Source organism: Panicum virgatum, chromosome 9K (assembly GCF_016808335.1).
Source record: "Panicum virgatum strain AP13 chromosome 9K, P.virgatum_v5, whole genome shotgun sequence".
In the NCBI taxonomy this organism is placed as follows: domain Eukaryota; kingdom Viridiplantae; phylum Streptophyta; class Magnoliopsida; order Poales; family Poaceae; genus Panicum; species Panicum virgatum.
The window spans coordinates 20,353,976-20,367,141 of NC_053144.1; the positions used below are offsets into that span (position 1 = coordinate 20,353,976).

Genomic DNA, 13,166 nt, shown 5'->3' on the forward strand with positions numbered 1-13,166 from the left:
AACGCTGAATCGTTTCGAATACGCTGAATCGTTTCGAATATGGCATGACCGATTGGGTCATCCTGTGTTGAGCATGATGAGAAGAATCATCAAAATTTCTGCTGGCCATGGTGTCAATGATTTCCCTAATCCTGAAGATTTTATTTGCACTACATGTGCAAAGGAGAAACTAATCACTAGACCATCCCTCCTGAAGATTAGGGATCAGTCACCTGTGTTCCTGTAAAGGATACAAGGTGACATTTATGGACCTATCCAGCCCCTGTCGGGACAGTTTAGGTATTTCATGGTACTAATTGATACATCTACCAGATGGTGCTATGTGGACCTGTTGTCCACTAGAAACCATGCTTTTTCAAAGCTTATTGCCCAAATAATCAGGCTAAGGGCGAATTTTCCTGATAACTGCATTCGATCCATTCGGATGGATAATGCTGGTGAGTTCAGGTAAAAAGCCTTTGATGATTATTGTTTAGCCATGGGCATCAAGGTAGAGCAATCAGTACCACATGTCCACACACAAAATGGTCTAGCTGAATCCTTGATCAAGAGGATCAAGTGGATTGCACGGCCATTGTTGCAAAATTGTAAGCTGCCAACCAGTTGTTGGGGCCATGTAGTGTTGCATGCTGCAACACTAATTCAACTCAGGCCAACTGCATATCATGAAACATCCCCCTTACAGTTGGTGCGTGGGAAAGAACCAAGTATTTCCCATCTGCGTATATTTGGCAGCCCGGTGTATGTGTACCACCACCTCAGCGTACATCAATGGGATCCCACTGGAAGTTGGGGATCTATGTGGGTTATGAGACTCCATCCATAATCAAATATTTAGAGCCTATGACTAGGGATCATCATACGGCTCAGTACGCTGATTGTGTCTTCGACGAAGACAAATTCCCAGCATTAGGGGGAGAAAGGCATCCAGAAGAATGCCGGGAAATTGAATGGAATGCAACGGGGTTGCAATCCTTAGATCCACGTACCAGTGAGTCTGAACTGGAAGTTCAGAGGATCATACATTTGCAAAATCTTGCAAATGAGCTGCCAGATGCCTTCACTGATCACAAAATGGTGACAAGGTCGCATATACCTGTAGTAAATGCGCCGGAGAGAGTTCAGGTACCCCTAAAGGCTGCCAACTCTACAGTCTCTGCCCCAAATCCTAGGAAGAGGGGGGAGACCTCCGGGCGCTCAGGACAAGGTCCTGCGGAGACGTCTGCAGAGACAAGTACCTGAGCCACTTGCATCACTTAAGGAATCAGTTGAAGAAGCTCAACCTGGAGTTGAGAACGCCCCTGAAGTGGCGGCTCGACCTGGAGTCGAGTTGGTCCCTGAAGGACCCCATCCTGAAGATGGAAACCACCATGCGTCGCGCGCTCAATATCGCATTGGTGGATCGGAACGCCCCAGCTCAATCATTATGGGAAATCACAATGAGCGGGAGGATGATCATGAGGAGATCGCCACTAATTATGTGGAATCAGGAGAGTCATTTAATAGAAAGACCACTGTTATCGACATAAATTTTACCTCAAAAATTGCTGACTCAATGGATCCAGATCCAGAACCAAAGTCATAATAGAGTGCCGGAAGCGCTCTGATTGGGACAAATGGAAAGCAGCAATTGAGGCAGAATTGTGCTCGCTTTGTCAAAGAGAGTTTTTTGGACCTGCAGTTCCAACACCTCCAAAAGTCATCCCTGTAGGGTTCAAATGGGTCTTCCTCTAGGAGAGGAATGAACATGGTCAGGTGGTAAGATACAAAGCGAGGCTGGTGGCACAAGGGTTCATGCAGAGACCCGACATCGATTATGATGACACATACTCTCATGTTATGAGTGGCATAACGTTCCGTTATCTCATATCTATGGCAGCTAGCTTGAATTTAAAAATGCAGTTGATGGATGTGGTGACCGCATATTTGTATGGGTCACTTGATTGGGAAATTTATATGAGAGTTGCTAAAGGACTCAAGATCCCTGGGCCGAATCAAAACCGCAACATGTTCAGCGTCTGCCTGCAGCGGTCGTTGTATGGGTTAAAACAGTCCAGAAGGATGTGGTTCAACCGTTTGAGTAACTTTCTCCTGAAGAGAGGTTACACAAACAATGATGATTGTCCCTGTGTGTTCATCAAAAAAATCCACTGATGGATTCTGCATCATCTCAGTTTATGTTGATGATTTGAATATCATCAGAACCACAAGGGACATTGAGGAAGCATCGGCTTACCTCAAGGCGGAGTTTGAGATGAAAGACTTGGATAAAACCAAGTTCTATTTGGGCCTGCAGCTCGAACACCTTCCCGAAGGAGTGTTTGTACACCAGTCCACCTATACAAAGAGGGTACTTGAAAAGTTTAATATGGACAAGTGCCACCCTCTAAAAACCCCTATGGTCGTTCGATCCTTGGAAGCGGATAAAGATCCATTCCGACCCAAAGAAGATGATGAGGAGGTTTTGGGACCCGAAGTCCCATACATAAGTGCCATCAGTGCACTAATATACCTTGCAAATTGCACAAGGCCAGACATTGCATGCGCAGTGAACTTGTTGGCAAGGTACAGTGCCGCCCCCACCAGAAGACATTTGGTTGGCGTGAAAACTGTCCTCTGGTACCTACAAGGTACTCAAGATCTTGGATTATGGTATTCAAGAAAGGGGGTTTTCTCTATGGTGGGTTATGTTGATGCTGGCTATATGTCTGACCCGCATAATGCCAGATCACAGACTGGTTTTGTGTTTCTCTGTGGTGGTGCAGCCATCTCTTGGCGGTCTGTGAAGCAGACACTGGTTGTCACATCAACCAACCACTCAGAGATAACAGTGCATGCATGCAAAGCTACTGCATTTTTTCCATTTTCTCTTTCAGACTCTTTTCGTTTTTTCTCTTTCTGTTTCTTGTTTTTTCCGTGAAAACAGTGCTAACAGTTGGTAGAAGTAATTATGGGTAACAAAGTTATTTTTTGAACGAGTAATGTGTTTGAAATTTTCTAAAACTACACTCTTTATAGAATGGAGGGAGTAGTATACATATATAAATATATATTGATATTTTTCCTTAAATTTTAGATAGGCCCTGGCGCGGCCCCTGGATGTATGTGTCCTAAATTCGATGTGACGGGTATTGTAAGAATTTTTTTGAAACTAAACAGGTCCTAACGAAGGCCCATACACGAAGCCCACACAAACAGCTCGTGGCCCATTCAAGATTACGTCAGATTGGTTTCCTCCTACCAGACCTGGGCATGGGTCACCCGACCCGAACAACCCGACCCAACCCGTCCGAAAAAAACCCGACCCGACCCGACTCGAGCTACGTGGCGGGTGGGCGCGGGCCGTATTTTTTGACCCGCAACAATCAACGGGCCGGGCACGGGCCGTGATTTTTGACCCAAAACCCGACCCAACCCGAAAAACCCGACCCAAAGGCCAAAAAACCCGACCCAACCCGAAAAAAACCCGACCCGACACGCCCGCGCAGGGTGCACGGGCCAACCCGACCCGACCCGGTGATAGGTACGGGTCGGGCGCGGGCCGTCCTATGCGACTCGTGACCCGGTCTTGACCCGACCCGAACCCGATCCGACCCGACGTTTGCCCGGGCCTACTCCTACCCAATTCTCTCTCTCTCCTTTCGACGTCGCATTCCAGAGCTCGGTTTGCTCACTGAGCATCTGTATCCTATAGCCCTACTCCTCACGACCATAGGAAAGAAAAAGGGTGACCCCGCCCTTCTCCTTCCCCAAAGGCCCCAAGCCGGCGGCGCCGACTCGATATCTTCCCCTAGCGCCCTCTTCAGTTGTTTCGGACGATTTCGAATCGAAAACGAGAGCGCGCGGGAGGTGCGGAATCGAGGTACCTAGAGCCAGGGGTGCAGATAGATCTAGAGGAGACACAAGCACACAGGCACTTGCGCAATCAGAGAGACAGAAGGGCGAAGTGAGGTCGGCCAGCTGCGGCTTCGTGCCCTCGGAACCGGAACCATGGGGTTCTTGGCGCTGAATCGCCTCATGTTCAAGCAGAAGGAGCAGAGGCGTCGCCGGCGAATCCATAGTAAGTCACCTCTCAGTCCCTCACCTGCTCGGCCTCTCTGTTATTCATCTCTTCTGATGCGCTGTGCCGAATGTCATGGTCTGAATTGGAATATATTGCTGATCTGCGTAGTACTGCTCCCATTGCCCTATGGAACACGAGCCTCTGGTGCTGCTTATATGTTTCTTCCTTATAAAGATTATATTTTTATATGGTGTCTGATGGCAGCTCCCCCTCCCACCCAACCCCCTATAATCTGACTATCAGCAGTTCTAATTAGGTCCAATAATAATTGGGAGAATCCAAGAGGTAAAAAGAAATAATTGTCATGGTCAGCATATCCATAAACATGACATGATTTGAGAGACGGCTGAGGCACCACGTGCTACAGTTTCAAGTTTGGTGGGAAGCCTTCCTGGCTCAGCTAGTATGAGATGTGAGCCTTTACAGGGAGAAGATGGTTGGGAAAGGAAATTGATCATTGGCTAACAGGCTCCTCCATCATGTACTTGGGGAGAGGGCAATATTTTTGCAGAGGGCACATTGTGAAATTTTTATGGTCCATTCTAGCTTTTTTTTCCCCGTTGAATTGAAACAATTTGCCTTTTATATGCTTTGGTATATTATAAGTTCCATAGTAAACAGTTTAGGGTTCTTGCAAAAGATGAACAGAAGAAAAGGTTGGATTGCTATGCACATGTTATATGCTTGACTGTTTTCTTCTGTTAATATTGATATTTGTATCTGTTCATGCATGATATGCTGCAGATCAAAAGTCAACTAAAGTGCTCAAGAAAAAGGACTCACTCTGCCAAGAAGATGATCATTCTGAGGGTGGTAAAAGGTCAAGATATCCAGGGTCAAACCTTCCTGAGGTATTGCATAAATGTTGGTTTTGGAAAGCTTATATCAAAACTAAAACATCACTATGCTTTCTGTAAATGTTCAAATTGATGGACCTATACATAAATTTTGTGAAAGAGATCTAAAATTGATGGACCTATACATAAAGTTTGTGAAAGAGATCTAGTATTTACTTCTTTGTTATGGTGATACTGAAGGCTAAAGTCTAGCTTCCTCAATACTGAGATGAGGTTAGTTACATACTTGCATGACAACCATAACAAAAGTGTCTATTTAAAATATTCAGCTTTCAGAAACCTGTGCACCCACTTGCCCCTGTGGAAAGGATGGAAACACATAACCAAATGCCATATTTCTGTAATCTGGTTACCATCTGGTCAGTACTTTGCAGATTGACATGAGTCATTAAAAGGCACTTTAGCAGTTTTTGTTACATGATATCATTTTTAAAATGAAGTAACATGGCTCCTTTTTGTGGTTCCCTATTCTGAATTCCTGGGCTCATTTCTCTATAAAACCATCCACTGGTTCTTTGTAGAAACTAGGACAAATCATGGTTGTATGCTTGGCGAAAAAGAAAGATGGTCACTTGTGAACTTGAACTGCACATCCTTGTACTCCTGTGCCATGTATCTTATTGTAGCTTCGTTTTAGGCTGTTTAAATATTCATTATTACTTTGTACCTGCAGAAATTAATGTTCCTTCTGATTCAAATACAACATATCATTTAGGACATTGACATGGTTTTCAAGTGAAGCTTTGACCAAACATTTCGGAAAAATATAAGTAAAATTTTTGAAAGTCCTCTTCATGGAAATCTAGTAACATATGCTTGAAATTGTCAATCTAGGTAGGTATTTTTTCTATATTGATGATCGAAATAAAAGAAAAGTTTGACCAGCAGGAACTCAGAAATGACATATTTCAAACCAGAGGGAGTATTATTTTGTACTGGTCTGCTGAGTAATTTCCAAGGCATCTTTTTTGTAGCCGCCAAATTTTGCTAGTCTGTTTAAATATTAATGAATACTTTGCACCATATGCAGAAGTTAATATTATTTTGTTCTTTGCTGCATTGATTTGTTTATTGCATTCTAGTGTACAACTCCTTAGTACTGACTCTGGCTTTTCCCAAAATAACAACACTCCTACTGTGAACTACAGTTGTAGTGTACAACTCCTTATTTATTGCATTCTAGTGCACATGGCAAACTTACCTACTATGAACTACAATTATATTCCATCTCACTATGTGTCACTGCACATTTGTACAAACATGAAGAGATCACCTGTAATAGAATTTTACTCCACATAATCCCATTGCTTCAAAAAATCTGAAGAAATTATTTGCCTTGACAGTTCCAGTTTTGAAGTATTTTTCATGCTATTGCAGGATATCTGGTGCCATATACATTCCCTAATGCCACTGCGAGATGCTGCCCATTCTGCCTGTTTATCTCATGCATTTTTACGTTCTTGGAGATGCCACCCCAATCTAAAATTCACCGAGGAAACACTATGCTTGAAACGAAATGCATGTGTTGGTGGTGTAGCAAGGTGTTTCACCATGAGAGTTGACCAAATTCTGAAAAATCACTCAGGCATTGGTGTGAAGGCACTCCATCTTAAAGTCCCTGATTCTTGCAAGGTCGACACTTGTCGTCTTAATCGTTGGCTTCAGATTGGTATCACACCTGGGATTGAAGAAGTCACAGTTTTTCTGCCTATAAATTACAGGACAAAGTACAGCTTCCCATGCTCACTTTTATTTGGTGGGTGTGGAAACTCAATTCGACATCTCCGCCTCAGTAACTGTGCATTCCGTCCCCCGGTTGGATTTGATTGTTTGAGAAGCCTGACAAAGCTGCAGCTGTATAAAGTGTGTACCACGGGGGATGAGTTAGGGAGTCTTTTCTCCAATTCTTTTGCTTTGGAGCATTTGGAACTCATGTATTGTGGTGAGCTAATCTCCCTGAAGATACCATTCTGGCTGGAGCGGCTCAGCTTCCTTCGTGTGTCTGAATGCAATATGCTCCAAGTGATTGAGAGCAAAGCTCCAAGCCTCCACACTCTGGAATTCTTTGGTGACCCAGTACACCTCAATCTTGGAGAATCATCGCAGGTGAAGACCCTAGATTTTATGCTTTCATATAATTGCAGCTCTGTCAGTTATGCTATTACCAAGCTTCCTTCCACTGTGCCAACTCTTGAAACTCTTACAGTAACTTCATTTAGTGAGGTATTTTCTGAAACTTCAGGTTACGGATACCAGTGTTATGGACTTATGGTTATAACAGTAATGCAAATATAATTGACCTGATATCTTTATGCAGGAGGTTAATGCACCTATGGTAGCCAACAAGTTTCTTAATCTGAAGTGCTTAAATATTTATCTTTGTGCTGTTAATAAGGCTTTTACCCCAGCCTATGACTATTTGTCTTTGGTTTCGTTTCTGGATGCTTCACCTTCGTTGGAGACTTTCATCTTGAGTGTAAGTTGCTTTTCATCTTGCAACTCTATTCAGAAAGTAAGTGTTTGTCTTACAATATCTGTGGTTAGATTTAAGGGACATTAATTTGATCCTGTGCAGGTAAATCAGAATGAGGTGAGGCATGATTCTGTTTTTGGGAATGCCTCGCATATGAGGCAGGTTCTTGGGCACAAACATGATAATATCAGGAAGGTGCAGATCAATGGATTCTGCTCAGCAAAGAGCATGGTTGAGCTAACTTGTCATATTCTCGGGAACGCGACATCCCTTGAAAGTCTTACAGTGGACACCATATGTGATGGGTTCACTGTTAGAGATGAACGTAGATGTCATGTCCAAAACAAAAGCGAATGCTGGCCCATCCCCAGGGATAAGATCTTGGAAGCACATAAAGCACTGAGGGCTGTAGATAGATACATCGTGGGAAGAGTGCCTCCTGCAGTTAAGTTAAATGTTTTGGAACTTTGCAGTCGGTGCCATGCAATAGATGTTGAGTTACCTTAAGACCATTCAATTGCATATGTTTCCATAACTGTTATCTGAGTGCTTTTTTAGCTGCATGTGTGTGAGGGTCGGGTCCAATATGGATGTGATTGGTGGGTTGCACAAGACTAACCAGGCTTCCATAGGGCAGGTCTGTTTGTTTGGTAGACCGGTTAGTACCCTTAGCCAGGCTCTAGATGTGCATTTTGGCCTGTACGGCCTGCACTACCAGCTGCGTTCCCAGCAATGCAGCCTGCATTGCGCCCCGGCTGGCCAAAATTTGGTGGGCCTCGGTTGGTGAGCTGAATCTTCTCACCGTCGGTAGCCACTCGCTATGGAGGGAGTGCTCCCCGCCGCCGGAGGAGCTCACCAGCGCGGCTGGCTCGGCGCAGCTGTCGGCACTCCTTGCAGCAGGCGGAGCTCATCCTCGGTCAGCGGCGCTCGCCCGCGTGCTGCGGCCCCGCGCGGCCGGCGGAGCTTGGCCACGCGGCCGGCGGCACTCCCCTGCAGCACAGCCGAGCTCGCACGCGCGGCTGGCTCGGAGCCGCCGACGGAGCATGGCCGTACAGCTTCTCGACGCGACCAGAGGCGCTTGCACCCGCGCGGCCGGCCGTGCTGCCTCGCACGCCGGCGGTGTTCGCCTCCGCACAACTCGACGCGGCCGGCGGTGCTGGCTTGCGAGCGGTGGCACCTCGCCGCGCGCCGCTCTAGCAGCAGCATCAGCAGGCGTTCAAGCCCGCGGTGCCTCCCCTCAGAGCTTCTTCCATGCTGCAGCTCCCCTGCACACTGCCGGAGCTCGCCCACACGGCGGTGGCTGCCGTGGAACTCGATTCCACCGTGCGTGACTTGGATTCGGGTGGAACAAACATCGATTTGAGCATGAAAGGTCGATTGAGGTCCGGAGGACCATGTGTTCACCGCCGCGGCCGGCGAGCAGCTCGGGAACCCTTTCGAGGGCGAGGCGATGGGCTGGGGGTAACTCCACCCTCACCTTTTGCAAGCATATTGTATCACCGAAAGCCAACCAACCAAACATGAGCCAGCTAGTACAAGTTTATTCATAGCAGTAAACCAAACAACGACATACAAGTTTATTCATAGCAGTAAACCAAACAACGACATGTTGTATTGCTGAAGACAGGCTTAGACTGGCCTGCTATGAATCACCAATACTTTAAAATGGGTGCCATACCAGTATCCGATACGGCCCGATACAGCGATACGGCCCGATACGCGTATCGGGAAGTATCGAAAAATTATGATTTAAAAATAAAAGATTTAATTCCCGATACTCCGTCCGATACTTCCCGATACTCCGTCCGATACTTTTGGGCCAATAACACCTCATTTGAAAGAGCATCGGGAGCCCATCAACATAGGCCCATCCAGGTTGAACTAATCATTTAACTATTTTTGGTTGAATTTGAACATTTGCTACGTATGTTGGCTCTTTGGAAATGTAATATTTATTATCTATTTCGTTCTTACGAATTATTTGGCAATGTATGTTTTTAAAAAAATATATACTTGCCGTATCGGCGTATCCTTATTTTTTGAAAATCGCCGTATCACCGTATCGCCGTGCCCGTATCGACGTATCGCATATCGGTGATACTTAGCTAGCCTGGCTTGGATCATAAGCCTGGCTAGACTAGCGCAAGCAACCAATCACACCCTATATAACTATGCATCATTGCATATGCTGTCATAACTTTTACTTGTTTAGGTTGGGTTGGTGTGATATATTACACTTGCGTTTTGTTTCTTAATTTATCATATATGTTATATTTTTTTCGGATGGCTCATGCATGCTTGTCAGAGAAAAAGAAAAGAGAAATCCGTTATGCCGGTTGTTTTATCAAGTCAGCTGATCTCATACTTGTAAGGAAGTTGAATGAATCGTCTCCAGTATCACCAGCGGAAGCTGCCGGAGTACTTGAGGAAGAACATCACCACGTTCCTGAAAGGCCAATTTGTCACTAACTCGACAATTCTGTAGTCTTTTACATACTCTCCAAACTCACAAATGCCACTCTAAAGCCCTGTACAACTAGTTACGGAGAACATTCCCTCGATTAGAGCATAGTATAAGTAACTTTTTGGCATTTCATGAGCTTCAAGAGATCACTCAATCTATGAACTATGACTAGTAGTTGGGATCACTACTACAAAATGTGCATGTAGTCCCGGTTCGGAAGAGGCTTTTGTCCCGGTTTTCCAACCGGGACAGCCAATCCGGAATAAATGTGTTAATTCTTTTGTCCCGATAGCTATTGAACCGGGACAAATGTAATTTTTAATAAAAAAATTAGCCTCCGCCCGCCCTCCACTGTCCCCGCTGCCGCTCACCGGATATGGCCCGTCCCCGCCGCCGCTCGCCGGACCTGGCCGCGCCGCCCACCAGGGTCTGGCCCGGCCATCCACGCCGCTAGCATCCCTTCCCATTCCCCTCACATCCCCACCAGGAGTGTGGGCAAATCATTTGAAGAATGAATCACCAAATATTGAATCGACCGATACAAAATCATGCAAAATCAATAGATCCCCCAAATCATTCAAAGAATCCATTAAAAGATAGATACATTCCATACAATCCATCTCTATTTCAGAAAATCAGAAAAGTAAGAAAAAAAAATCAACGCAGCAGCGGCCGGCGGCGGCCTGCTCTGGCGCGCTCCACGCTCCGCGCGGCGGTGGCCCATGAGCTCCGCGGCTGCTAGCGGCCGGCTCGCTCCGTGGCAGCGGCGGCCTCCTCCCCGCGCGCTCCGCGGCTGCCAGTGGCCGGCGCACTCTGTGGCAGCGGCGGCCGGCCTGCGCGCTCGGTTGCTGCCAGCGGCCGGCGTCTTCCGTGGCGGCGGTGGCTCGCGCGCTCCGTGGCCGGCGGCGGCCCGCGGCCAGCTGCTCGTGCGCCGGCGGTGGCTCACCAGTCCACCTAGTCCCCGCCGGTGTCGGGGCGCGGCTCGCCGGCCTGCGCCCGAGCGGCGGTAGCGGCTCGCCAGACCCCTCCACGCGGCTCGCCAGACCCCTCCATGCGGCTCGCCGGACCCCTACTGCTTGCCGGACTACGCCTGCGTGCGGAGGAGGGAGGAAGATGAGGAAGGGATCAGAGGGAAGGGAGGAGAAAGTGATAAGGGAGAGAGAGAAAGAGAGAGAGGGGTTGGGGAGCTGCAGATAAAAGAAATGAGAGGTGTTGGAGCCGCCTCTATTGTCCCGGTTTCAGTCCCCACCCGGGACTAAATGGTACCCTTTAGTCCCGGGTGGAGCCACCAGCCGGGACTAAAACATTAGTCCCGGCTGGTGGCTCCACCCGGGACTAAAGGGTACCATTTAATCCCGGGTGAACACTCCAATCGGAATAAAAGTTTTTTTTCTACTTCTCACTGGCTCTAGATTTTAGACCCGGGACTAAAACCTTTATTGATCCCGGGTCGGATGGTAGCCGGGACAAATGTGGAGGACCAAAGCCCTGTTCTGTAGTAGTGGATGTTTCTCTAAAGATATTTTATTGTAGGACATGACATCTTTACTTTGAATAAGCCAGCAAGCCACCCAGACAACATGAAGGTACAACACCAACCTGCTTATTAGGGCTTACTACCTCTCAACGTCGAGGTCAAGAACTACGGTTGTCCAGTGCAAAGGAGGCCGTGTCCTTTCAATTCACTTCCCTGGTTCCCCCGTCGTCCTTGCGTCAAGCCTAGCCACGGCGCGGGGAGCCACCCCGAACCAGTGTCGGACATTTTTTTTGCTTTTGCTTTTTAATTTTTTCCCAAACGTGCACAGGCACAGAAGTAACCAGAAGCAACACCACAAGTTATTGTCCTGAATCTATCTATTTATACTATAAAGATCTAAAAAAAATTGAAACTCTCACAAAAAAACTTACCCCCACATTCTCACGGAAGGCCCACTAATCAGAATATTTTTTGGTTGAACCAGACTCGACGAAACTCGGTAGCGGGAAAAAAAAAACGATCGATCTAGATTGTTTCTGCCGATCGGAGCCATTTTTTTTCACCGGCAAACATACCCGCCCACCCGCCATACCCGCTCACCCGCCCACGACGCATGCACGGGCGCACGCGCTTTGGCCTTCCGTGAACCGTGATTGCAGCATCCAATTCCTCGTTGATCGCTGCATGTCCGGGATCGGCACGGCGCCCATCAGGCGGCCAGGCGGGTGCACTTTGGCCTTCCGTGATTGCATCGTCCAGTTCATCCAGCCAGCAGCCATGCGGGTTCTGCTACGGGGATCGCCGGCCTCGCCTCCGCGTTCGCCCTCGACGTCGTCCCGGCCTTGCCCGTCTGCCTAGCTTGCCGCGCTACGCTGCTTGCCGGCGCCTGATCTTCAGGCGAATCGAGCCGCCGGAGACCCCGTTCATCCGCGCAGATCCCCCACCGCTCCCCCCTACGGGCGGATGGGCGGAGCGACGCGCGGACCTCCAGCCGCGACGAGCCGTGACGCGCGGATCGATCCGGAAGTCGTCGCCGCTCCCGGTCTCCGAGCCCTCAGGCCTCCCCTGCGCTCCGTGCCTCTCCGGCCTCCAAGATCTGTGCGCCTCCGGCCTCCCCCTCGCTCGGCTCCGGCCGCCTGCAGCCTCCCCCGCCTGCGCCACCAACTCCGCTCCCCATCCCACGTCACAATCTGAAGGAAAGAAACACTCCTCCCCCTCAATCTCCGGTGCCTCACGTCGCTCTCCCGTCTAATCCGTTTAAGGATCAATGGTAAGAAGATCTTAGCTTTCTTACTTACATGAATGATTTTTTTAACATGTGGATTTCAAATCAGTGGACGATGCTGCCATTGCGGCACGGCTGGATTACTCTGCACCTTATCCGGACGAGCTGAACCTCCAGGTAACTGATGTGCACCGTGGAGTTCACTATTAGGCACCGCAGAGTGCATCTTCAGGTAAAATACTGTGTGTAAAAATAATCATTCATCCATTGTGTGACTAGCATATTTTCTGATTTAACATCTCAGGTTGCACCACATATGTTCTGATGAATGGTTCACGTTTAGCCAAAACTGATGTGACTTATGCATATCAAGTTCACTATTATTGGGCCCTGGCAGCAATTTAAATTTCAAAGTTTTTGATCAGAATCAAACATTCGATTGTTGGCTGCTGCAAAGCAGAATCAAATATTTCCTTTGATTCTTGATGTATGTACACTAATACACCTTTTTACTTTTTCTTGGGGGATTTTAATTGTACATGAGCTACCATCTAATACAACTAGATAAGCTGGGTTTTGGGGTGCTCGAGATTGTTAGGTGGCCATG

The 13,166-nt window shown here is 47.6% G+C and overlaps 1 protein-coding gene across 2 annotated transcripts; it reads left to right on the top strand.

Moving 5' to 3' along the window:
- Positions 1-3,651: 3,651 nt before the first annotated feature.
- LOC120650672 lies at positions 3,652-7,939 on the top strand. Of its 2 annotated transcripts, none has more exons than XM_039927872.1 (5): positions 3,652-4,060; positions 4,808-4,914; positions 6,298-7,143; positions 7,238-7,396; positions 7,496-7,939. In XM_039927872.1, the coding sequence occupies exons 1-5, from the start codon at positions 3,991-3,993 to the stop codon at positions 7,898-7,900; spliced, it is 1,587 nt and encodes a 528-aa protein (XP_039783806.1). In that variant the 5' UTR covers positions 3,652-3,990; the 3' UTR covers positions 7,901-7,939. The 2 variants fall into 2 exon arrangements, with proteins under 2 accessions (XP_039783806.1, XP_039783807.1); XM_039927873.1 differs by having other exon boundaries at positions 3,656-4,060; positions 6,298-7,026.
- Positions 7,940-13,166: the final 5,227 nt, after the last annotated feature.